Source organism: Symphodus melops (assembly GCF_947650265.1).
Source record: "Symphodus melops genome assembly, chromosome: 4".
NCBI classification, from domain to species: Eukaryota; Metazoa; Chordata; class Actinopteri; order Labriformes; family Labridae; genus Symphodus; species Symphodus melops.
This window is the reverse complement of record NC_136694.1, coordinates 19530840-19556059: the sequence shown is the minus strand read 5'-3', so window position 1 is coordinate 19556059 and position 25220 is coordinate 19530840. Positions and strand designations below refer to the sequence as shown.

Below are 25220 nucleotides of genomic sequence, written 5' to 3'. Positions count from 1 at the left end.
AAAACAACATGGATACCAATTTAATAGGGGAAAAAACAGAAAATGATCAAATTAGGATGTTTTAAACTAGAATAAATTACACAATTTCCTGTGCGAGATGAGAGAAATCTGCAGCAGTATGAATACTTAAAGGGCAGCTATCTGAGATGCAATAACTTTATCAAAGAATACACACAGTTTGATATTTGTATCAAATACTGGTGCAGCCCATCATATGTGTAGCTTTGCGACCTACTGAATGTATTTCCGACAGTGCTGAAAGTATTCAGCTGGAGCTGGACAAACTAATGATGACAACGTTTTTTGAATGACCTGACACATTTTGATCCTGCTTTTTATTTTGAAAATAATAATAAAATAATAATAATAATAACAATTATGCTTGTAGGTTCTTATCAGTAAATATTATGGCATTTACAATAAAATTGTAGGCGCTAGACTTATCAGTCCAAATATCAATTGTCCATAATTGATATTGTAAGTGATTTTTTACATTGAGGAACACTCTCAAACGCTCCTGGACAGACAACATGTGCTCGTAGTTGAACTAGTATAACAGGGTTGTTAAGGAATAAGTAAAATTATTCTACATTTATTTAAGACACTTCTGTTTTCTGACTACCAACATTAGAACATTTGCTCTGTTTTTTTTCAGGGTTCAGAGTGTTTTAGTATCACAAAGCTACATAAAACATTGGCTCATCCTGCACTCGGGCGTTTCAATTCTATATTTTTCTCAAAATTTTATTTTGCTCCACAAACTACTGAGCAGTTATTTGTTGTCCCTCACTATAGAACAGTTAGTGTTGACTTTAAATCCAAACTGGTGCAACAGGCTGTGTTTCAAAAGATTTTATGAGAATACAAAATGTACTCAGGAAAAAAAAAGTCAGGAAAAAATGAAAGGTATTTAGTGATGCAGTGAAGGTTTTCTTTTGCCTTTCTACCTTTTCAAGACTTTGAACCGTAAAGATGTGTCCATGTTAGGGTCTTGACCCTCAGGTTGGGAACCAATGCTCTAATGGACATGTCAGCCTTCGAGTTTGACATCATTCTCTGACTCCAGCCCATCCACCAGCAAATCCTTTACCAAACATTTTCAGTGCCCAGAAAAAGTGCCTGGGTGGTTCACTGTGGACTGAGGCCGAGCAGGCTGAGTGTCTTTAATTCAGGAGGCTGACATGCTGACAGGGGCTGACAAGTGGAAGGTATCTGGAAGGTTAACAGTACAGTGATGATCCAAAGAATCTTAGTGTGCTGGCTGGTGATCACTATAGATCGTTTGGTTCTTCCAGAGAGCACTGCTTCAGATAATCCTTTTTTTTTTTTTTTTTTTTTTTTTTTTTAAGAATGCTTTTATGGACTCTTTGTAAATAAAAGATTCCTTTTTGGATACACAAAGGCCCAAAAGCACTGTGGCATTGCACACCAGAATGCAGAGGGCAGCAGCTAAAGTTCAGAGAGAAGAGAGACAGAGAGAAAGAGAAAAGTCAAGAGTGGTAGAGGACCAGAGAAGACTCTTCCGCCAGGTTGAAATACATTTCCTGGTCTCAAAATGGGACTTATCCCTCTCTGCCCGGTTGTTTTGCCACATTTTGAAAGGCCCCTCCCTTTTTGTAAGGAGGAGACGGCATCTTACTTACATCAAATAACCTTTCTATATACACCTCCTCATTGACCTTATCACGAAGAATGTCCTGAGAATGGCGCACAAAGGTCACGTAGCCATCGGCCACGTCCATCCCAGGTTTCTGTAAAACAAACAGGGTCAGAGCTCAGAGGATGACAAACACTTCAAAGTTACTGTAGTCGAGAGGCAGAAAAGAAACTGATGCTCAGCTGATGACAGCTGATCGTTAGAAGAGATTTATATTTAAGAAAACTCAGACAAGCTCATAATACACAGGGAGGTAGGGCGTTAGTGCACTTACAGGTACATCCACATATTTTGAGGCAGCTTTCACCTGAAATCAGAACAAAACTGTTACAAAAAGGCTCAGAGTTTATGTTGTAATGGGCACACTAGAGCTTACACTAAAACATCATGTACTTTGACAAGTATGAGCTGGCTCTCTACTAAGCCTATTTTGTAACAAAAATAAAAACACAATATTTTACAACAATACAATCACGCTTTTATAGAAAGCTACACTCTAAATGTAATCCACATGAAGATTGAAAGATTGAAAGTGATCTAACGTAAAGTGCAAATCTCTTGAATTCCAGAAGGTGCTGAGGTTCAAAAACAAACCGTACATTCAGTTAACTATTCTGAAGAATCTGACCGTTGAGGAAAATGAGGCAGTGAAGGGAGTGACATGAACAGAAGCTACATCTCACCGTGAATGACATGAATGAGGAGAAGAGAGTTCCCTCATCATATCTGGAAATCTTAGCCAGCACTCCCTCCAGTATGGCAACAAACTGAGAAACAATGCAAACACTTGAATGAGCCTGAGAGTCTACAGCCGTTTAGAAAGACAATGTGACCATTTTTGTATTTGCATTTTATGTCTTCAGTGAAAGCCTAAGAGAAACTGGAACTCTGATGAGACAAAACGTTCAGGATATATTCTAGTCCGACTCTTAGGAACCTCATTTTCATTTTTTTTGATCAAGCTGACAAGTCACACTTTTAATGTCTCACCTTTGCAACCATAAGCTGAATCATGTCTTTCACGCTCTCCTCAATCAGTTCATCGATTTGGGAGGCAAACTGTTTCTGCAAAAAAAAATAAAAAATAAAAAAAGAGGGGGGGGGAAGGTGTTTAACGTAATGTTAACTGAGGAATTCTTTATCTACAAATATTACACTAATTAATTATTGTTATTATTATTATTTTGAGTGTAATTTCTTGTCCCAGGGGAAGATTTTACCTCTTGGCCCATCTCCATTGCACACAATTTGGCTGATTGGTCCTTGGCATCCACCATCACATTGAACATGGTGCATAATGTTGGAGAAATGCGGAAATCTGTTGACTTGCTGCTCTTTGTCAGCTTGGACTCAAATGCCATCCGGGTGCTGCAAAGCCAGTGAAACAAGAATAACGTATTAAATATTCAAGACTTCATTCTCAGCATTTATTACTTTACACCTCGAGATGTTCTTCTCATACACAAACACACAATCATACCGCTTGACGCAGTTCTCAATCATGTTGCTCGACATGAGCTTGATGCGACTCTCCAGGTGTTTGGCGAACTCATCCTCAGGCCAGTGCAGGTCTCTGATGAAGGTCTGGAGGGCATCCAGCTTCCAGAAGAGGTCCTCTGATGATCCAGAGCCGTTACTGTCATTAACCACACACACACACACACACACACACACACACACACACACACACACAGGTCAGAAGACAACGGTCAACCTGCTGGAGGAGAAGTTTGGGAAAAGGTTGTGGGGGTGGGGTTGGGGGTCGGGGATGGGGTGGCAGGTGCAGAGGAGGATGCTGTTCCTCCACACCTAAACACAGTCAGATTATACTCCGTATACCATAAACTGACTGATCCGTGCAAGTGTATGTTTGTTCAGGTGTTTGTGGACAGTCAGTGTATAGGTGGAACGGAGTGGGTAGGGTTAACTGGAACAAATCAATAACCATGCTGTAGAGTATGATTATTGACCGAGATGTGAAGTGGCCACATGCAGGTAAAGTCACTGCAGATACAGCAGCCAATCACACTGTGTGGGTAATGGAGAAGTGAGGAAGGGCATGTAAAGATGACATTAAGTCTGTTTCCACCAAAAGGGTATTAATACAACTTTTTACAATCAACTTCTTCTTCATCACAAGCCCTCTCTCAACATCCATGTCCCCAGGCTGGTTGGGCCCCCCCCCCTTTGGAAGTGTTACTCAAACAAACCATGCAGAGCTTTCGGGCACCTTGGTTAGAGCTCATTGGGAAGATGCTGCAGGGAAGATGTGACGCGTGAAGAGGACATGATAAAACAGAGAGGATCTGGAAACCTCTCCACACTATCATCTCCAGGCCAGCACGTTCTTTTCCCTCCCAATCGGACTACTAACAGGTGGTTAAGGTCAGAGATGAATCTGAGGCCATGAATGGTCTACGGCACGCTTAAGATAATGTGTGTGGACAACACCTCTGCGGAGATACATCTTTGATTGCAAGAACATCTTGCACATGTTTTCAAATGGATATATATATATTTTCTCTGTGCAGTAAATCCACAAACCGCATTTGAAAATATATGAATTTATAGATATTTTGGCCTGTATCTCCACACCTCAGCTCAACGGCATGCATGTTGAGACAAATGAGAGCATTTCAGCATCTCATTTTAAAAAGCAGTACCCCATCTACTCTACCACCTCTCAGAGCGCTCTTGGCATGAACATGGACGTCATAATGGAGGATTCCCACCAGAGAGGAAAACCATATTGATCTTTGTTGATTATTTTTGTATGTCTCAAAATGACCTCTTCAACTAGAGCTATGCAGATTTGATTTTCAGAACTTTTCTTCTTTAACTAAGAGCATCTTCATACCAAGGCAGTCTCTGCTAGCTTAATATTGCTAGAGTGAACTAGTTGAATACACACTCAGAGTCATATATAGCAGCCATCCATGACGGGGTAGAAAAGCTAGGCATTTGTGGAAGGTTAACTGATAGTCCTGCTACTGGCACTGGCAGATTTGGTACTTTGGGAATTTGGAGGTTCACATTTGGTAGATTCACATTGGGCAGATTACTTGTTAAACTCCTGTAGAAAAGACAGACAAAAGAAAAAAAAAAAGAATCCATAACAGTGGTATGGGAGCTGCACAAAGCCATGTAACACTCATCATTAAAGTAAATCTGAAATCAGGTAAAGACTGTAAAAAACAAATAAACAAGACTGACAGTCATCGTCAAAGACACATAATGCAAAGACTTTAAGAATAAAGTGGTCTGAACTCAGAATGCACACATGTACATGTATTGTTTTAAATGCAGTGAGGAGAAGAAGAAGAAGCAACGCAGTACTGAAATAACAAATAATAAATAATAACACTGTAACAAATCTTAAATAATAAACCTAGAGTGTGAAAGCCACATCAAGAAAATTATAAGAGCAAAATAACAGACTGGAGGCTTTTGTTTCTGGCAAGATGTCAAAGCACACATTATGAAGTTAGTTAACACAACATAAGAAATATTAGCTGGTGCCCTGCCCCAATGTGTCAGGGAGAAAATGCATTATTCTAGGACTATTTTCATGATAACAACACTTATTTCTCTCACAGAAAAAAAGGCTATTCAGCCCACTCCTGGCTCAGTCTCTAACAGTGAACCTACAGGAAGCCCGGGTGAACATTACAGCTGCTCTCCCAGATTGATCAGCCTCCACACAGTTGGTTTGTCATCTGAAAATAAAGCATTGCATCGCCCACCATTCTACAGCCTAGCTCTGAAGACGGAGGCTCCTTACTTTACAGGCTCCCAGGACTCTCGGTCAAAGCCCTTGTGAATTGACTGAGCAATGGAGGACTCCATCAGATCCACATATCTAACCACCAGAGGAGCATACAGATCCTGAAGGTGTTTGTGGAACTTTCCATTGCACAGATGATCTGTGGAGAGAAAAAAAAAGGGGGAGGGGGGGGGGGGGTGATCAGCAGTTAATATTGTCATTGTATGAGCATGAAAATAACTTTGGGGAGGCTGAGAAAAATATTTGCAGTTTGAGCTTACAGTCTGTCCGGAGGAAGTCATTGAGCAGTTGGAATAGAGGGAAGCTGTCCCAGCTCTCAGGGGACTGGATCTCCAGGGCGGCGTCCATGTCGACGGCGTAAAGGGCCAGGAAGTGTTCTGCATGCTCCACCATGAGGTCCGTCCACCATGCAAAAGCCTGGAGACACAGCAGGAAGGACAACAGACAGGTGAACAAGGGCTTCAGGTATGAGATGAAGTGACACGAGTAAGAACAAAAGAAAGTGAATAATTAAAAAAAAAAAAATCAAAGTTGTCTGTTGTTATAGAAACCAAAAGTATGTGTTTTCTTTATCTTTGTTTATGCAGGTCAATTTGGGAATTTGCTTTTCATTAAAATTAGATAGGAAAAAAAAAGATTTTTTTTTCTTAAAGCTGAGACAAAAATGTGCCACATTTTAAAGTACTGAGGTAAATGTTTACCTCAGTTGTCTATTTGGAGGAAATATTATAAATCATGAATAGTAAGTCACTATCTTTTGCTGAAGGTGAATTCTTGGTGGATATTTCCTCGAAACACAGTCTGGATAGTTTGTGCATCGTGTGTGACAAGTGTGTTTCTGATGGCATCCTCAGAGCCAGAATCCACTTCTCTTATTGATTAGGACTTTCAGGGAATCAATTCTGGATTAGGTTTACAAAAAGAATAATGTCAACGAATCATACTGTAAGGTGCATGTTAGATTCATGACAGTAGATCTAAGAAAAAGGTGCTTCTCTCATGCAAAATGTGGAGATCCCTGCATGCGTTTCTCTCAAGCTAAGAGATGAGCGGGGTCCACCATTCACATCACTGACAAACCCTAGATGCTAGATGCGAAAGTGACTCATGCACATTTTTTTTTCTTTTTTTTGGCTAGACACACCGAAGACTGCAGCACACAGCATCATTATCGTCTGTTCCAATTATTTAAGTAATTCTTTGAGCTTCAGCTGGACGTTTTCTAGCACAGTCAGGACCTCCCCACCCTTTTGGTCAGCAGAGGTACAGTATAGCTGCTTTGCTGGCAGTCTTGGCTTGGCTTATTCACTTTTAATTCTGTCTAAAATGTTGCCAAGTTTGTTAAATGAAGCGTCCTCTTTCTAAGTTATGCTGCATGCTTTATTTTACAGCGTCTCTGTTATTTTCCCATTTGACTTAAGCTGCAGAGTAGCAGCCACTTACCTGTATACTTACCTTCCCTTTCCCAACACTTAAAAACCTTGACAGTTCTATTGTTAGAGAAGCAGGCAGCAAACAAAGCTGTTCTCCATCACATTCAAGGAGAGAAACTCTTTTGTCGGAGGACTGTCAACCAAACACCAAAAAAGCTCAAAGGTCGGTCGGCAGAATAACCCCAAACCTTTGATAGAGGTGAAGGGACACATTCAGGACCCTGAGAGCTCTATGACAGACCCAGTGTTTAATCACGCAGGCTACAATGCCGTATCAACTGATGCGGAGGGGGAAGGAGAAGTGGCATCATCTACTGGACATGCACAGGGCATTATAGGAGGTTGCCATTCAATTTCACTACAGTACATACCTCTTTCCCCTGCTTTGGAAGTCACCATTCATATGACAGTGTAAACACAGGAAGATGTACAGAACAATAATGTTTTTTTGAGGCATTTCTTTCCGTAAAAAGGTAGGGTTTTATTAAAAAAAACTACAGTAGGAAATAGACAGCAGGGAGAGATGGAAAAGGAGAAGCTGGGGGGAAGTAATGCTCGAACAAGTGCGGACTGTGAAATAAATCGTTGGATGGAGAGGAAACAAATGTTTATGGTGGATCAAACTTCAAAGGTTCACATGGAGCATACTTTGGGAAATTTACAGTTTCAGCATGCTTTGTGAGAAAGAAAACCTCTTTATGGCCCGATGAACATGCTTTATGATCACAATTATGTTGTGCAAGCTACAGTGCTTTGAATTAGTCAAATAGGTCTACTCTCACATTTTATGCCTACAAACCCACCCATCGCTACATTGTCTAAGAGCTCAATCTCTGCCTTGAAAGGTGCCTGTTGCCATAGTGGCGCACATGCCATACAGGGGGGTCGTGATGAGGACTGAGGAGGAGAAAAAGAAATAAAAATACTGTACCGATTGATCTCCAGAACTTGTGACTGCCGCCTGTCAAGCATATTCAGAGAGATACAATAAATCTGCTTTATCTGTAATTTCTAAGATCACATTGGATCACCTTCAGATCGACACAACTTCACATGCTCATCATGCTTTCTTATCAGCTCAGTGTTCACAGCAGTAAACAGGGTACGATGAGAAACTGGTTCAGTGGTGGAAAGAATCAAAGTACATGTATGTAAGTATTGTACTTAGGGTCAATGTGGAGCTACTTTGATGGAATCATATTAAATTATCTATAATATTTCTAAACATAAACTTCAAACTCCACTACATTGATCTTGTCACTTTTGTAAGTAGAACGTTTCAAATTTAGGATTTGACGTGCAAAAAAAAAAAATAAGATATGGATTGAGACCAGTGTTGTTTAATGTGTTTGATCATTAATCCTTACAGACACCCCACGGACTATTTGGATGAGATTGAATTTCTCCTCTATCAATTGCAGGAGATGTAATTTGGTTTACTTAAAATGAAGTGTTTAATAAGTTACTTGTGCAATTTTACATTAAAAAAAATTGAGGGAGAAAGAAAAATTGTCTTGTCGACGCTCCAAATAAATATTTCCCACTACTGTTATAACTCTGATGCGTCAATCTTCACAAATGAAAACTCCTACTTTCAAACAGGTGAGGTAATTCCTACAGAATAAGTACTTTTAGCCTGTGATACTTCTGTACCACTGAAAGATGGACTTCAGGTGATGTCTTCTTAAACTGCTGGACTGACACTTAAAGTTAAAGAGTACCTCTTCCACCGCTCACTATCATGTCTCATTACAGAGCACACACACAGTTCAGTTTCCGTTTGCCTTTCTTTTTATTCTGTCTACCTAGAATAAAATGTCCCTTTCTTTAATGCCTATAGCAGCTTATGCAACTCTGCAGCACTGAACTATGAACTGTGATTACAGCAAAGAACTGCACACGTCTCTGTTCAAACATATCACGCTTTGATTCTATGCAGTCATGCTTTGTCGAACACCAATTAAAGCTTTCCTAAATTAAATTAATATTTGAAAGGATCTTTTTTTCACTAGTCAGCCTTAGATGAAAGCTGTTTTATTTATAGGACACTGATAAAAAGTCTAACTCCCTGTTGTGGGGCGGAGTGAGATAAGAGTGAGCGTATAGAGGGAGAGCGGTTAGAGAGGGTTCTCACTCACCTCCGCATGGTGTTCCTGGTTCTGCTGGAGGACCTCTATGACTAACTCCGCCAGGCGAATTGTTTCCTCCAGCTTTTTGGCAGGCGTGACTAAGCGGCCTACGTTCTCTGAGACAAAAGGATGAGGGTGAGGGATGAGTGGTTAGTCAAGCACAGAGCAGGATTCCTTGGGGATTTTTCTTTTCTTTTTATAACTATTGAGAAAGATTCTTTCTGTTTATATTTCTGTTTAATATAATTATAAACACAGTGCTTACACTGTGATGTGGAGCTAAAATACCCCCATGACAAGTGAAGCACGTTGTAACTCATGCATTTTAAGTTGCATGACATAAAGCAACAGAGCTGATGTGTTTGTAGGTGTCAGGCACAAGAGTGGTGGCGCTGAGATGGAGGTGCAATGTGGCATCCAGAACATGCATAATGTGAGGCAGTACTGAATAAGGCATCTGTATAAGGAGCTGTCACATGACATGGTAGACTAAACATACACACACTGTAAAAATAAATCATTTACTTTTGATTGAAGGTTTCCATTGAATTACTTTTTAATCAATTAACTTACAGTTTTCTAAGGATTTTCTAATCATAAAAAAGGTTCAAAATCAATATTCTGTTGCTCTTTCTTCATCATTTATTTATGTTACAATAGAGAGAAACTATTTTGAAAAAGCGACACAAAATCCAACAACATTAAAAAATAGAGAAAACTTAAGCAATTGCTTTTTACAATTTAATTTAAAACATCAAAGGCTATTTATTTGTTTTCTTTGGGTTACGATGTCAGTTGGATTATTTATTCATGTTGTTTATGTACGTGTATGTTTCCGGCTGCAAACAAATTTTCCTTTGGGGACAATAGAGATACTTTTGACACTTTGACCTTTGACGTTAACGTTAATGAACCACAGAAAACCACCTTCTATTGGCACTTACTCTGTGGATAAACACGTAAAATGCCTCGTCTGCTTTGTTCTTGAAATGCTTTTAAAAGTGCATCTTATTTTGTAAATATATATCTATATATATTTACAAAATAAGATTATATATATATATATATATATATACACACACACACACACACACACACACACACACATATATACATATACATACACTTATATCTGGGATATGCGTGAACAAGTCACCAATAGTTTGAGCAGGTGACTGCATATGTGTTTTAATGAGTTATTTTTACAGTGTGATAAGTTTGATTTGGAAATATTAGATTTTTGTTCACACTAAAAAGGGATTGAGGTCTCTGTCGCTTATATACTATAACCTCTACTGACAGAATGGTTTCATAAGACAGTTAAACGTCATGAAATGAAAGATTTAAAACAACGACTACACTGATGTATATAACATTTGGAACAACATATAACCAAATGGCTACACAGATTTCAAAATAAAAGCACATATAAACAGAACTCAACATCAAACAGAAGTGGTCCTTGGACTGTGGTTGACAGTGGGTCTGGAGATGTTTTTATATCAGGGATCATTGTTTGAAATAGTTTAAAATTCAGATTTAGGCTACTCATTTTTTTTTAGGATTGTTTTTGTTTCAGGAAATCTAAAAATGCTGCATGGCTGAAGCAGTACTTGAGGCATTGCCTTCAGGGACATGTAACTGATACTAATGGATGGATCACATGAACTCGTGTTACAGTAACTATATATTCTGTGGTCGTACAGTAAATCCATCTGAGGGAGAGCACTTGGAACAGAGGAGGAAAAGGTCTGTACTATGGTTGCAGATAAAAGCATAGCAGGGACTTTGTGGTTTCATAAGAACCATTTATGTATTACATTGAGACAGAGTACGTGTGTGATACATCTGCTGTGGTATAAAGAATTATGGCCTGCATTGTTCAAAATCAAAACACTAATTTGCAATGAGTCTGCTGCCTACTGTGGAACATTAAAGACCCTGTTCACTAAAGAATCTACAAAAAAACAAACAAACAAGAAAAACAAATGTTTCTAATATATCCCTGATGTTATTCAGTCCGTTTTCAAAGTTCATAAAATCATTTTTTGCAACGGATACTCCAGGGTTTGTATCCTGCTATAAAATGTTATGTGTGTGTTGTGTATTGTTTTATATAGATTTGACATTTGAAATGAACACACCACCACTTTATAATGCAACTAATTTAACAAATGGTGTTATTTGGACTTTTGATAGACTGACCTTCAAGTTTCTAAAAAGGAAATTTTGATTCAAATCGGGGTAATATGTTGATATGCTACATAAATAAAGAATGCGATATGTTGTTGAAATGTATAACACATTAATATTTTTTTTCCAGTGGATGAAGAGGAATACATTCCAATGTTGCGACTGTCAAATGTTTTCTTTTTTGTCTTTAATTGTACATGTGGGGCAAATTTGTGACTTGTTTAGGAGATTGTATCACTGCATTTTTCATGCAAACGAACAGAACAGAACCATTAAGTTTGAACACGTGAAAAATTAAAATTCACACACAGTCTTTAACAACATCTGTAGTGATATAAAGTAATACAATCTCAAAGTATTGACTTTATAAACAGAGATGTTTTAAACATGCCAAGACATTTTAGACTCTAAATAAATGTGTATATTCAAATTATCTTTCATGTACTCTATGGAAGATGTGCTACAGGTAAACTACGTGCATGCATGCATCTGTTCTAATTCAGAAAATACATACAAGAGTGCAGGGTTTAGTCTATATGTGTGGACGTGTTTGTGTGTATTGTGCTTAAACTGCAAGCTAAACATGAGTTCACCTGGATCCTTCTGATCCTTTTGACCTTTCTCAACTTCAGCGAGAAAAAGGAAGAGAAGAGATAAAGAGGAGATGTTTAGAATTAGTACGAGTCTCGGATTATTTACAAGTTACAGGGGAGTTTGTTGACCCTTTTGAGCAATCTGCTGGGAACAATGTCAGCTCCAGGGAGTGGGGTTTCTGAGCAACAGACAAACGTCACAAACAGTAAAAAACAGAGACACTAAAATCTTAGCCTGTGGAAAATTAAAAAAAGTGATAACATGTTTGTTAACAGACATTGCTCAGACTGTTGAAACAGTTAGAACACACAAACCATTGCCAGCATTGTAGACAGGACACACTTTAAAAACTTTATAGACAAACAGGCGCAGCTGAATCCACACATTCTGCCCCGTCCTGTCCTCCCCCAATAAGATACCTCTATTGACAGATGTTCCTTCACTTTCTCTGGTGTCACGGTGGGATAAAAGCATACCTGATTGGCACAGCACATCACTGACACATGATCAGACCGAATGACTGGAGGAGATAACAATGTAAGCAATGTAAAAATGCATTCAAGTCAAAGGAACGGACATCCAACCAAAAGAAAGAAGCTTACAGACCAGACTTCTCATTCATGTCCATCACAAACAGATGGTTCTTAAAAGAAATGGATTCCGACTGATTCATCGTGGTACTGTTCAGATCTCTCTCGACCCGCGCGCTCCCCACTCACTCTCTCAGACAGGAAGCACAGATAAAAAACAAGCATGGCAGCAGCAACGCCTCTGGAGTAAGAGGAGAGGCAAGAATTGGAGGGGGGAGGAGGATGAGGTGAAAGAGCACTTGAAAGAGGGAGGAGAAGAGAACAGGCTGGGGAAAGGATGATGAAGGTACTCACGGATGGTTAGATCCATCACTTGAGACGCCAAGCAGAAGACAGGGTGCTCAAACATTTCCCTCCTTTTGCCTATAAAAAAGGATCGGGGCATGCAAGAGGCTGGGGTCAGGGGTGGGAAAGCTGAAAGTCAGAGGCTGATGGGAAGAGGGCTGTCCAGGTGAAAACGACATTCTGTTGGGCAGGTGGCCCAGTACAAAGCCAAATGTTTGGTTGATTTCGAACCAGGCGCCTCACAAGGACAGTAAATTCACATGACAAGCCAAGATAGTAAGGTTTAAATCCTTAGTATCTTCAGCACCCTGAGGGTTTCTATTAAGACATGAACAACATCTGTTTCTATGTCAAAATGCAAATTGGGTGCATTTTGTGGTAAAACTGTGGGAAGCACAATGCACAAAAGAATAAGACATTTCTAAATGTCTAATCGTTGATGCCATTTTTTGTGACATGCCATAAAGAAAGGTCATGTTGTTATGTCTTAAAAGCACATGCAGGTGGCTGATACTGGTTTGTAGATGTTCAATCCCAGCATTCCATTGGTTCAAAGCCAATAATCACATTGTCAAGAGGTTGAAATAAAGTGATTACACTGTGGGAGAGAAGAAAAAGAGCAGAGCAGACAGAAGGGGAGAGGGAGCAGAAGAAAGCGCTCTTTGGCAAGAACAGAAGACAGAGGTGACAGTTCAAGGCAGGGGGGGGTAAAAAGTGGGGTAGGGGGAGTCAGCTGGAGGAACCAGAGAGCTACACTGAGATAGTAAGAGAAGGGGAGTGTTCTTCGACTAGGAGCTGGGAGTCAGAGAGGACGTTCAGTTAAGCTGAACTCATAGTCCAATCATCGTATGGCGTATCAGAGGTCAAGATTACCACACAGCTTGAGTGAAATCAAGGCAAAACGAGAGATCAGCACATCAACAGATTTCAGGGCTTTGAGTTTGAATGCATTTTTACTCACACACCTCTAAACAAAAGCCAACTTGACCTACAGAACAGCACAGAGCTAAAGCAGGCCTGAAACAAAGGAGAGAGTTATTGCACTGAGAGACAGAAAGTGACCGACAGGCCGTCACAAATCATTTGGGATATACGGACATAAATAACCAGATACCAAGTGAATTTACCAAGTGTATAGATATGCAGGAAGTAGCATTTATAAGCACAATCTAGTGCTGAAATAGAAAAAAGTTAGTCAGGCAATAGAAATAAACATTTAAAACGTGGTGTTCTTTTTTTAGTTCCACACACAACCCTTCTAATACTGTCTGTTCTGATTACCTTCAATTTTAGCATATTCTTGAATCCGCTGATAGTTTAGCTGAGCGGCCTGCTCCAGACATTTGCGGATCACTCCTTTAACTTCTTCTGGTGGGACTGGGGTTACGATGTCCTTCATCAAGACCTGCAGGACACATTGAGGAGGAAATATATCATCACTTGTAGCTGTTTCATGAGGTAGAAAAAGTTACTTTTTTTGTGTACAAACCCGTTCAAGCAAAGATAAAGTGGCCTTCAGCGCTCCCTCTGGACGACCGAAGGGGAAACAATATCTGCAAGACGATGTAGACATTGAATGTAAAATCACAAACACGGCAAAGACTTTGATATGGTAGTTTATGTCTCTTCGCGTGTTAAAAATCACCTGAAATTTACAATATTGTTTTCCAATATCACACGCAACCGCTCCTTGATGTCTTCAAAGCGCTCCTTCTCGTCCACTTTGACTGTGCTCAGCCCGTCTGGCCTATGAGGATCACATCAGCATGCTTTAAACCCAGCTGAATCCATGCAGAAGTTCAAGTAATGCAGCCACTCATCTCAGACACTCACTGTCTGAAAACTCCCAGCTCCAAAGGAACTGACAGCAAATAGTTTAAGGTTTCATTCACAACCCCTTGTGCTACATACAAGTAAATAAGAACATCTCACCTTTTTTGCCCTTGAACGAGAGATATTTTGGAATCCTTTCTCTTTCTAAACTTGAACATGCATGCTCGTTTAGAGGCAGTCGGAGGATCTGGGCTTTGGGCGCTCTTTGAGGACTCTAGGGCCTCATAGCCCAGCGGCCCCCAGTAATTGCTGCCCTCTCTGACTTTAACGGACGCATGGGAGGATGAATAATATGGACAGTGAGAGACTGTGGCAACAAAGGACAGAGAGAAAAAAACAAACAAAAAAATGGTAGAAAACAAAGAAAATATGGGGAGACAAGCAACTGATTAACAAGAAAACATGTGACACAAAAGGTTAAAAAGAAGCTTTTACATAACGTAAAAATAAACAAACAAAAATTTAACTAAAATAGATGGAAGACAAAAAAGCCATGGATTCTCTGATGAGGCTGACTTCTCTTCTGTGCTTATCCGCTGTGTTTTAGAGTGAGTGTGCTTACCTACCCTATTTATAGAAGGTTTCAGATTGCCTAAAGGAATACACTTCATAATTACATAGAGCCATAATCTTAATTTTGAAAATCCTGTTAGGAAATGAAACTCCTAAAGTAGGAAGATGTAAAAGAAGGGATTAGGGCACACCTGTTACCATGGACATGGGAGGCACAAAAAGCAAAGCTGTAGTGAAGAAGGGTGGGGTCAATGATAGCCCCAATTTCTGCTCTTTCAAGTAGATCTCCCAGGTAACACAGATGTCTGTGACAGCCTCGAACTCCGTTCCTGGCACAGTACTCATCCAGGACAAACACCTGGCCTGGGCTAAACCATCCCTTTTTAACAGAAACAGATGAAAATCGTATTAGCGTAACAGCTAACTAACAATCTGCTATCATCAAAGAGTTGTGTTTTGAGGTGATGACTGTATGAGAAAGTGTTTTAGTTTGACTGACAGCTCAGTTGACACATAGGGTTCCTACTGTACGTCCCTGTGTGTATCGGATTAGTCAATGGTGGCAATGTGCAGAAAGTCTCACCAAGCAGCAGAAGGTGTCGTTGAGCCTGTGGTCCAATGTGAGTCGCTGCACCATCTCGAAAAGTGAGGCGTGGTCAAAGCTACAGGGGTTAGCGGAGATAAACTCATCCATGCCATGTTTCTGCGCTCTGTCAGCATCTATCCAGCCAACGGTACAGGGGAAAGAACACGGTTCAGAGGAGAAGACATCAGTTGGGCAAAGACAAACAGTGAGTCTTCGTCACAACACAGAAAAACCAGGGATTTTTTAGTGCTACTTCTAAGGGCAAATTATAAACACTTACAGCTTACATTGTCAACTTGCATTGTGTCAGACAGCTTAAAGAGATTTGATATGTTAGCGGATGAGATCCTGTTGATCATCTATTGTACAGGTATGTGCGTGCATGCATCTTCATATGTCACATTCCATGATGTTTTTGCAGGAAGAACAAATCTTTCATTATCCAAAATATGTCTTTAAAGTGCTGTTAAGATGCCTTCTTTTGAATGTATTCAATAGATTCTGCCATTCGCGATTGTTGAATGTCACTCAGGTCCTGACAAATATTGGGACGTGTGCTGATTAACAAAAAGAGAACATGGGAGAAGAATAAGAAATCCACTCAAAGTGTAACGTATGAATTGCTAATTCTAAAAACAAGTTCTAAAAACTGGACTTTTTTCTCCTTTTATGGAGTCAGTGACAGTGTTTTTTTTCCAGGCTAAATTCTGGTCTCGCTTCCTTTCTTTTTAACATTCTTTGTATCGTGAGACTATAACAAAACTGAATGTTCTGTGACTTTTATGTCAGTGGAATTAGTAACATCATTTGGTGTTAAATAAAAGGTAATGAAACTATAATAAATATGTACGATGAAAACATTGCTGGAATATTCTGTTAACAAATTCTCTAGAACACAAGCGAAGACATCTACTGTGCTAAATAAACACAGCAGTGTTTCTTTAGCTGAATTTAAATTAACAGCTAGCAGCACCCAAATGATGGAAACGGGGATGATTCCAAATAGATAAAGAGATGCAGGCATGTCCTCATTGTGAGTGACAGGTGTCATGTCCATGAGACACTAACATGAGTGATGATGATATGTTGGGTGGGAAGTGGAGGCCTGATCTTGGCTGAGAAAGGCTGGGACACCAAATAGAGCACAACTGACATCTGACAACCCCCACGAAAGTGAGTGGTAAGGGTAGGGGATGTAATAGTGGAGCCCAGCATTCACTCACACTTGCTACAGTCAGATAAAAGGGAACCTACAGAGGGGTAAACTTCGGGAAATTAGCTTATTTGTACTCCGGTCTGAGAAGGAAAACCTGAGAGACAACAAGTGAAATGTAGACACTAGAAATAGGAGATTGTTTGAGGTAGAGGGACAAGGACAGGTAAAGTAAGTAATTATGTACAATTAACATGTCGTGTCTAGAAACACTGAAAGAAGACAGTATGACACACAGTGCTGCATGAGAGGACGGTGGCAGGATGGAAGAGAATTTGGTGGGTAAGACATCTTTTGTGACAAGACGGTGTTCACTCAGAAGGTGCTGGACAAAAAGTGATGACCACAAAAGGAAGATCCGACCGAGACCAAAGTTGCAAAGAAAGTGATGTTGTGGACCAGTTTTTAAAGAGTGAGAAAACATCGGAAGAGTGAAGAGAAGGTGCCTGGGGTTGTTGGGCTATGACATATAGTAAGTGGGTTACATCTCCTTTGGCTGGATTGAATGAGGAAATCTTGTTTAAATCCAGAATACAGTCAATACTACAATCAAATGACCATGACTTTGGACAACCATAATGACTTCAAAATTCCTACAGTGAATAGGTACTTTGTGCATTCATATGTAAATTATCACATGCCGGAGAACAGTGTGACTTTTCATTGAGCTTTTTTAATGTCATGCACATCTGCAGACCCATTTTCAAATTTGCATTTTTATCTTCTTTTTTTTGCCATTCCTTGATTTTTTTTGTAATAAGCGTTTGCAAGTTGACAATACTTGAATATGTTGCAGTGTATTCATGATCTCTACAGAGCACACTAACAGGCATACCACTACTGGAGAACTCTAATAGGGTAGCAATACAATTTGGTGCAAGTACATGGGTAGATAGCATGAAGCCGACAGAGGCAAAACTGTATCATTCTCTGGGAGATGGGGGGGAAATGAATGAAAACTCCTGTTTCTTTTTTTTTTTTGTACAAAGGTATGGACACATGACACAGGTGTTCTCCTATTCAGGCAAACAAAGGGCAGTCAAAAGAAATCAAAATGAGATCTCTCCTTGCTGGAGGTGTTACACCGGTCTAGCCTCTATCTACAGGCCCATCTACTGCAGGAGGAGAAGGGGAGGGGGGGTCCGGAGTATTGTATTGTAAGAAGGGGTGGCATTAGCTACTCCTTTTCTTTGGCATTCAGAATACTCCGCATACATATTTGCCAACTCTCATGGAGAAAAGTTCAAAGAAAAGAACTAAAAACATTTGGGCCCTCTGAAGTAAAGCACGGGCAAGTGTGTTCAGAAATTTCCTTCAACATAAATAACTACAACTTATAATAACTACAGACATCATCTTTCACACTTTACCTACACCTCTAACTTTCAGTCAATTTACATGGGGATTTTTCTATGGTCTCCAAATTATCTTAGTGTTATCAATGAATCCTTGGTAGTTTTTTAATTGAGGTCGTTCTTGTTAAAATAACACATCAAATTGTTCTTCCTAAAATGAGAAATGTGTGAATACTGCTCTGAAAGTATTTTACATTAAATAATCATACTGCTTTACTCTGAGGGATCCAGTCACCAATCTAAAAAAGAGAGAAGGCAATTATGCAGTTACAGCTTTAATAAATAACTTTGAACAGTACTAAGTCAAATAATATTTTCTTCTAATAGAATACATGCATCCTATTCTGGCACGGATGGATGCTTATACTTTGATCCTCTAGCTGAGGTTGTAAAAAAAAAAAAAAAATAGTTGTCAACTAAATATCTAAGACATGAGGCGAGACGTGAAAAAGGAGAAGAGGGGGGAAAGAAGAGAGAAAGAACGTTGCATTTGTCAGATAATCAGCGGGGATTATCTGAGCTGTGCCGGCTACAGGGAAGCACTTACCCTTGAGTCCAGCTAGAAGACAGCAGGGTAAGAAGGGACAAACCAGAATAACATAAAGACTAGCAACAAGGCTGGAGGAGAGCAATCACGAGAGACCCTGACCTAGCAGCTGCATTACTTAAGAAGGGTACAGGCAAAGCATGAAGAAGAAAACACAACTGAAAAACAACAACCTATACCAACATGAGAGTTTGTGGGCGGTGGTGTGTGAGTACATGTGAGGTTATGTGAACTTGACAACAGATGCTGAGGCATATTAGAGACAGACATAGGAGAGAGAGAGAGAGAGAGAGAGAGAGAGAGAGAGAGAGAGAGAGAGAGAGAGAGAGAGAGAGGGAGAGAGAGAGAGAGAGAGAAAGAGAGAGAGAGACAGGAAGAAAGAATTAACGATCCTCATCACTCCACTGCAGTTCCTTTATCCTGAATTTTGGACTTAAGGAGTCAAGAGTTACACAATACTGTCACTCAGTGTAACTGTGCTAAATAGGGGGCTTCATTTAAAATACGTTTTTGGTAAATACAGACACCAACTCGATGAAGCAAGTTGTATATTACTATTATTTATTTATAAAAGGTGCCTGTGTTTTTTTACTGTCAAGGGGAAAGAGACTTATGAAGGTCCTGGGAAGCTAAAACACATCAGCTCTCATTTGAAAATACAATACAGGAGCCCTTCACTGATATCAAGACACATTAGATAAACTATGCGCAAATAGTTTTCAGAGGTTTTATGTGATTATAAGTCATTCTTAGTCATTCTTAACTTGTAATAGTGGGTGCAATGTCTTTAATGTGAGGGTTAGCTTTGACATGTTTTTAAGCTAAATTTAAACTTAATTTAAGTATTTGTGGAGTGCTTTTTGGCTAATTCAGTGGATAAAGATAGGATTTTATTTAGGGTTACGTGTATTGCGTTCAAAAAATTAGAATCAGCTCTTTTTATTCTGCATTACCAAGATGATTATCTCATATTGTTTTTATTTTTTATTTTATGAAAAAATTTACCTTGAATATCAACAAGTACCTTAAAAGAAGTTCCTCGATTTGACAAGTTCAAATAACATTAATTAGTGTCTTTGGTTAACATAAATGGTATAGTTTCTAGTTTTAATTTGCATTGAATCCTTTTCTACTATAAAGCTGAATATTTAAGTAGGAGAAGACAAAAAGTGAGAATTTGTGTGAACCAATCAGAACCTTCATAGGCTTCCCCCCCGCCCCCTCATCAGTTCACTGCAGCAGAGTCAGGAGGGCTGTGTATGTTATGGTCCCAGTGCCATTCAAGACCACCAGGGGGTGAAACATGTACGCGTGGTGTGCCACAATGTTTCAGGGAGGGGGAGGAGATCTGTGCCACTGTGAGGAGACTTTGAATGGCAACAGCTGGCATCAGAGGAGTCAACTAACCACAAGAACGATCACATACTGGACAAAGAAACCAATGGAGAAACAACATAGAATTTGTGTGATAGGATTCTGAATAACTGATCCAATTCATGTCTTTTAGTTTAACTCCAATGATATGATAAACACAGAGTGAAATAAACTTGGGGCTTTTACATTTTTGTTTGAAATTGTTCGATTCTCATTATTACTATAAACCTAGGTTTCCATTAATTACCTTGAGAAATTACCAATTCTTTGAGGACAATTAAACCAAAGGAAAAATAAAGATCTTGCTCGTAATAATAGGACATTAAATATTCTTAAACTAAAAAGGTGCACACGTTTATTTTTTCTGAATAGCAGGATCTATTATTGTGGTTTGGTTAAATAAGTATGTGACATTAGCTTAAGTAGGTCAGAAAGGCCTACGTTAGTGTTGTTGTGAGTAATACAAATGCTTCCCTCTCCAAATTAACAAACTGGCTGAGAGCACAGGTACAAAATAAACTTGAGTTGATAAAAATTGTGTGAAGACAATATGTATAACGATTAAAAAATATAGTTTTCCCTTCTTTAATGAGGGGGGACACAAACGACGGTTACAACAGAAGTTGGTACAGATGCCACACTAGTGTAGACAGTCTTACCTTCAACTTTGCTACCTGACCTGTGGGCTGCTTAGAGGTGCAAGTACAGTGACAGATTGGTTAAAACTTGGTTGTGTGGCGTAGCCGTCTAAAGTGAAAAGAGAATCATCTGAGAAGCGGTCTCAGAACCTCGGCTGCTTTCACAGCTGCCCGCTAAAGCTACGGCTGATTTAAAAGAGGCCTGAAGTTCAGCAGGAGCAGCACACTTGGGCACTGTTGGTCTGAATTCAACCCCAGCAGGCTTGAATGTTCAAAACTTATGTGTGGTGACCTATTTAATTTATCATGAAAAGTTTCCATGCCATATCCTGCTGCTTTGTGATTACAGGATTTTTTTTTTTTTTTTTTTTTCAGTTTGATTGTTCCTTGTGAACAGATTGATGGGAGAGCATGAAGTTGCACCTTTAAACACTGTGGGAGTGGTGACAATGAGTGGAAGTCCATCAGATGCTGGAGGGATCTGTGAGAAATCAAGGCATGTGTGTGCGTGCTTGAGTGTTAGTTCTACCAGCACGTATCGTGACTGCAGTGTGGAGCGCATGGCGTGAGACATTTATGGGTTAGAGCTTTCACTGCTTTTGTGGATGAATACTGTTTTCTGCTTAAGTGGCCGTGTTGTATTTTGGGGCTACTTACAGAACTGAGAAATTGGTGCATCCATCTGGGCTGAAGCCCCCCCTTTGGAGTTTAGTTTCTGGACCTGAGTGGGTGGGACAGGCTTGTGGGACTGGCCAGTGGCACGATACATGGCCTGGACCCAAAGGATGCGGTCCTGCTCATCATCACTGGCAAAGATCACAGTGTCGCCTTCCTTCACGGCATTGAAGAAAGCCCTGCCACCATCCAAGCCTGAGAGATGAGGAAAATGGAAAAAAAAATAAAATAAAAATGTTTAGCGGTAGGTTTAAAACCTGTGTGTCCTTGTAGTGATACTGTGTAGAAGGCTCACCTGGCTGAGGGTCACTGTAGTCCACAGTGTACCCATCCAGCTGCAGAAGCTCCTGTGGTTCTGACTTTTTCTCTCTGTAGCTGCACATGGCAAATGTATACTGACTCACCTGCAACACAGAGAACAAGGGATCAATTTAAACAACCTATAGTGTTCATTCAAACACCAGTCATCCTCTTACTTTAATCATACCAATACATGGAGTAAATCAATCAATTTGATCTTGAAGATGATCAACATTGTGCTTATGATTTTTAAATGAACGTATAGGGTTTTGCTAGTTAATAAAAGTAGTTTCTTTTTCAGTGACCTACCTGCACCAGGACAAAGAAACGCTTCTTCCAGCGCTTCCAAACATTCTTTCCAAAAGCCCACAGATACCTGTCAAAACATTGGACACACACACACACACACACACACACACACACACACACACACACACACAGAGAGAGAGACAAGAAAGTCCTTGAAATGTCATACTGAGCACAAACACTGATTAATGCATTAAGTCTGTGCAGAAACAATTCATCAGAGTTATTTGTCTAACAAACAAAACATTATACTTTTAATACGATTGATGTTGTCTAAGAAGAATTTTGGCCACCTTCTAATTAAAAAAATAAATAAATCTAAACTTCCTGCTGGCATCCACCAGGGGGAGTAGTGCCCTTCATAGTATTTTTCCATGGTAAGTGACTAAAATGAGGCCAAGGAGCTGAGAGGGCTGGAGCTCTATAAGAAAGATGAGAGGGGGGAAAACACTCAGGAACATCACTACATGACTTTCTGCGCAGCATCTCTCTTACCCGCAGTGTTTCATATTCTGTGGTTTGTCCATACGTATGGCCAGTTTGATCTTCAGATCTTGGTCAGGGCACGCCTTGGTCACAGTCATCTTGTGGAGTTCGGACTGTTTGGGGCTGTTGGGAGTTGGGTGGAGGACAACCTGCACTCAAACAATAAGATATCAATAGGTAAGAATCTATATAATATATATGTTTCGTTTAAATACTGAATCTTTGATCTCATATGGTGCGACATCCTGCAACACCAGTCGTTGTGTTTGCAACGGTTTGGGATTGAACGTGTGTTTCACATTTTTGGAAAGTGAAAAAATAAAGTCAGGGTAGAGAGACGTAGGATTGCTTTGCTCTGCCTCCCAGAAGAGGAGGCCTAATCTCTCTTTGCCGAGTTAAAGAGCTTTGAGGAAGCCTGCCTTCCTGCCAACACTGCTGCAGCGGGAGATCAAAGAGCGCTGTCAAAGCCAAGGTCACTGCCACTACAGGGACGTCTGTGGCGCCACTGCCCAAACGCAAACCGGCAACAGCACCTTCCTAAACTGCCTATCACAGTAACTTCAGATGTGTACACATCAGAAAAGGGCTGGACGAAGTAACTCTCTCTGTCTGTCATGTAAAGACTTAAGACTTAAATAATGTTCAAAGATTGAGAGTTGGTTGTTTTCAGTATAATTCTTTTCTATAAGGTAAGAACAGCAGCAGAATTTTGTTGGGTGTTGTACAGACCACAGACACAAGCATATTAAGTGTCAATATCAGAAGGTGTTTCCTCTTGCAGTTCTTGTAACAATGCTCAAATGAGAGAAAAAAAACTTGAGTGGTAAAAGAACTGTGTCTGCCTGCAAAAAATAAAACACAAAAAAATAAAACAATGACTTCCTCTTATCAAGTTAATCTTGCAAAACAAATCAATTGGTTAAATCGGATTCATGTTTAAGTGATGCTACGCTGGATGCTCAGTGAGTACAAACTAGAATTTTAGACACAATAATGTTTTCTGCCATTTTTCAGCAGGGAAGGGGGAGGAGACCAGGTTACACTCTGTAAAAAGTATCAATAAATGACGTAACATTTGTGTGACTTCTAATTAAAACTTGTCGTTAAGTTTTACTGTGTTGATTAAAAAAAAAAGTGTTACCCTGCCCAGTTCTTTGTCCTCCAGTGCCAGCACCCCGGTGCTCTCTGTAAACAGTTTCACCTTGACACCAGGCAGAGGGTGTGTGGTGGTGAAGTCCCCTTGGGTCCCCCAACTAAAAGACACAACAAAACACTCCAGAGGTTAGCTTCCATGACAGTACGAGAGAGTATTGTTCCTACACAGTGACTTCATCGTCAGACACCATGAGGTGACTTTAACTTGTGAGTCTAGGGGAGAGATTTCAAATTCTTTGAGATAAACATTACAAAGAATTACAGGTTTTTTTTATGCTTCACTTTAAAATAGAATTGACATTTTTGGTTTGGAAACAGAGAGGAAACAATACATTGTAAGACACACACACACACACACACACACACACACACACACACACACACACACACACACACACACACACACTCACTCACTCATCTTGTTTCCCACATAGAAAAGATAATAAGGGGGGGCTGACTGAAGTCTTTATTGAAAAGAGAAACACACAGCTACAGTACATCAAAGTCAGGATAAAACAAAAGGACACTTGAGCACTTGTTTGTCCTGCATCCTGTACACACTTGTTTATTCCAGCTATTTATATAGCAGACATCTTGTAAAAGAACAGCACTTGGTTATTTTTTATGAAATGAAACAACCATTTTATCAGCCAACTTGTGGGTCTGCTACAGACAGCAACAGAGGGGTGGTACAGAGGGTGCTATTTTCTTATCGCATACAAACTAAACCACACACATACTGTATGGTTGTGACTGAGAAGAACTTACTCATCAACAGAAATGCATTAAATTGAACTTTGACCCTAAATAGGAATAATGAAGAAATAATAAAGCCTGACCGATGAATCTGCCAGCGGATGACATCGGCCGATATTAGCATATCCAATGACTATCGGTATGGGCTCATTTTATCCCAGGTATGCAGCGATTACTAGATTGATTCACCAGTCAAAAAGCTTCTTATGTGAGTTTTATTGTATCACACTAACAGTTGTCCTTCATCAGCAGTGCGGCCTATATGGATTACAATGAGCATTGTCACTTAGTGATGCACAAACATGCAGTTACTTTCCAGTTGAGTGACTGTCTTGTCTTTGTTATACTGTATATATATTTTTAAAAACTGCATTTTCAGGATCAACACAGTAAATGTTCACATGTATATCTATCTTTCTTTACTGATTTCATAGATCTAAGAAAGATATCAGTTGATATACTGTATGTGTATCTGATTTTTTTCTCCCAAATGAGATTGAAGCAATATCCATGTTGGAGATGCTGTAATTTGTTAGGAAAATGACTCCCGCAGTCATGCCTTATAAGTGTGTATAAAACCAGGAGAGCTTTGGGTGGAATATGGCCGCCATCTTTGATTTAAATTGGTTTAAGAAGTGATCAGTAGAGGCAAAAGGGATTACACAGCCAACATCTCTTTTGTTCTTCATCAAGGCAAGTGAATATTGTTTTGAGAAAGCCTCGAGAAAACATGATCCCATCCTGTGAGAGCAAACCAATAATAATGACTAAATCTCATCACCTTACTACGCCTCCATAAACCCAAAGGGATTAACCAA

The 25220-nt window shown here is 39.7% G+C and overlaps 1 protein-coding gene across 12 annotated transcripts in view; it reads right to left on the bottom strand.

The window, feature by feature from the left end:
- Positions 1–25220, bottom strand: part of cadpsb (Ca2+-dependent activator protein for secretion b) — a 62089-nt gene that overhangs the window by 5533 nt on the left and 31336 nt on the right. The window contains exons 7-30 of one of the 12 annotated variants that reach the window (XM_079341387.1): positions 23633–23744; positions 22501–22640; positions 22009–22075; positions 21695–21803; positions 21382–21594; positions 18713–18724; positions 15595–15731; positions 15203–15390; positions 14311–14412; positions 14155–14218; positions 13947–14070; positions 12675–12743; positions 9013–9119; positions 7806–7835; positions 7246–7257; positions 5702–5858; positions 5439–5580; positions 4569–4730; positions 3138–3293; positions 2878–3025; positions 2648–2722; positions 2341–2424; positions 1932–1964; positions 1644–1751 (exon numbers count right to left, since the gene is read on the bottom strand). In XM_079341387.1, the coding sequence (XP_079197513.1) occupies positions 1644–1751; positions 1932–1964; positions 2341–2424; positions 2648–2722; positions 2878–3025; positions 3138–3293; positions 4569–4730; positions 5439–5580; positions 5702–5858; positions 7246–7257; positions 7806–7835; positions 9013–9119; positions 12675–12743; positions 13947–14070; positions 14155–14218; positions 14311–14412; positions 15203–15390; positions 15595–15731; positions 18713–18724; positions 21382–21594; positions 21695–21803; positions 22009–22075; positions 22501–22640; positions 23633–23744 (2551 nt within the window). Of the gene's footprint in view, positions 1–1643; positions 1752–1931; positions 1965–2340; positions 2425–2647; positions 2723–2877; positions 3026–3137; positions 3294–4568; positions 4731–5438; positions 5581–5701; positions 5859–7245; positions 7258–7805; positions 7836–9012; positions 9120–11789; positions 11823–12674; positions 12744–13946; positions 14071–14154; positions 14219–14310; positions 14413–15202; positions 15391–15594; positions 15732–18712; positions 18725–21381; positions 21595–21694; positions 21804–22008; positions 22076–22500; positions 22641–23632; positions 23745–25220 lie in introns of all 12 variants that reach the window. The other 11 variants (XM_079341394.1, XM_079341391.1, XM_079341396.1 and 8 more) reach the window with 11 other exon arrangements.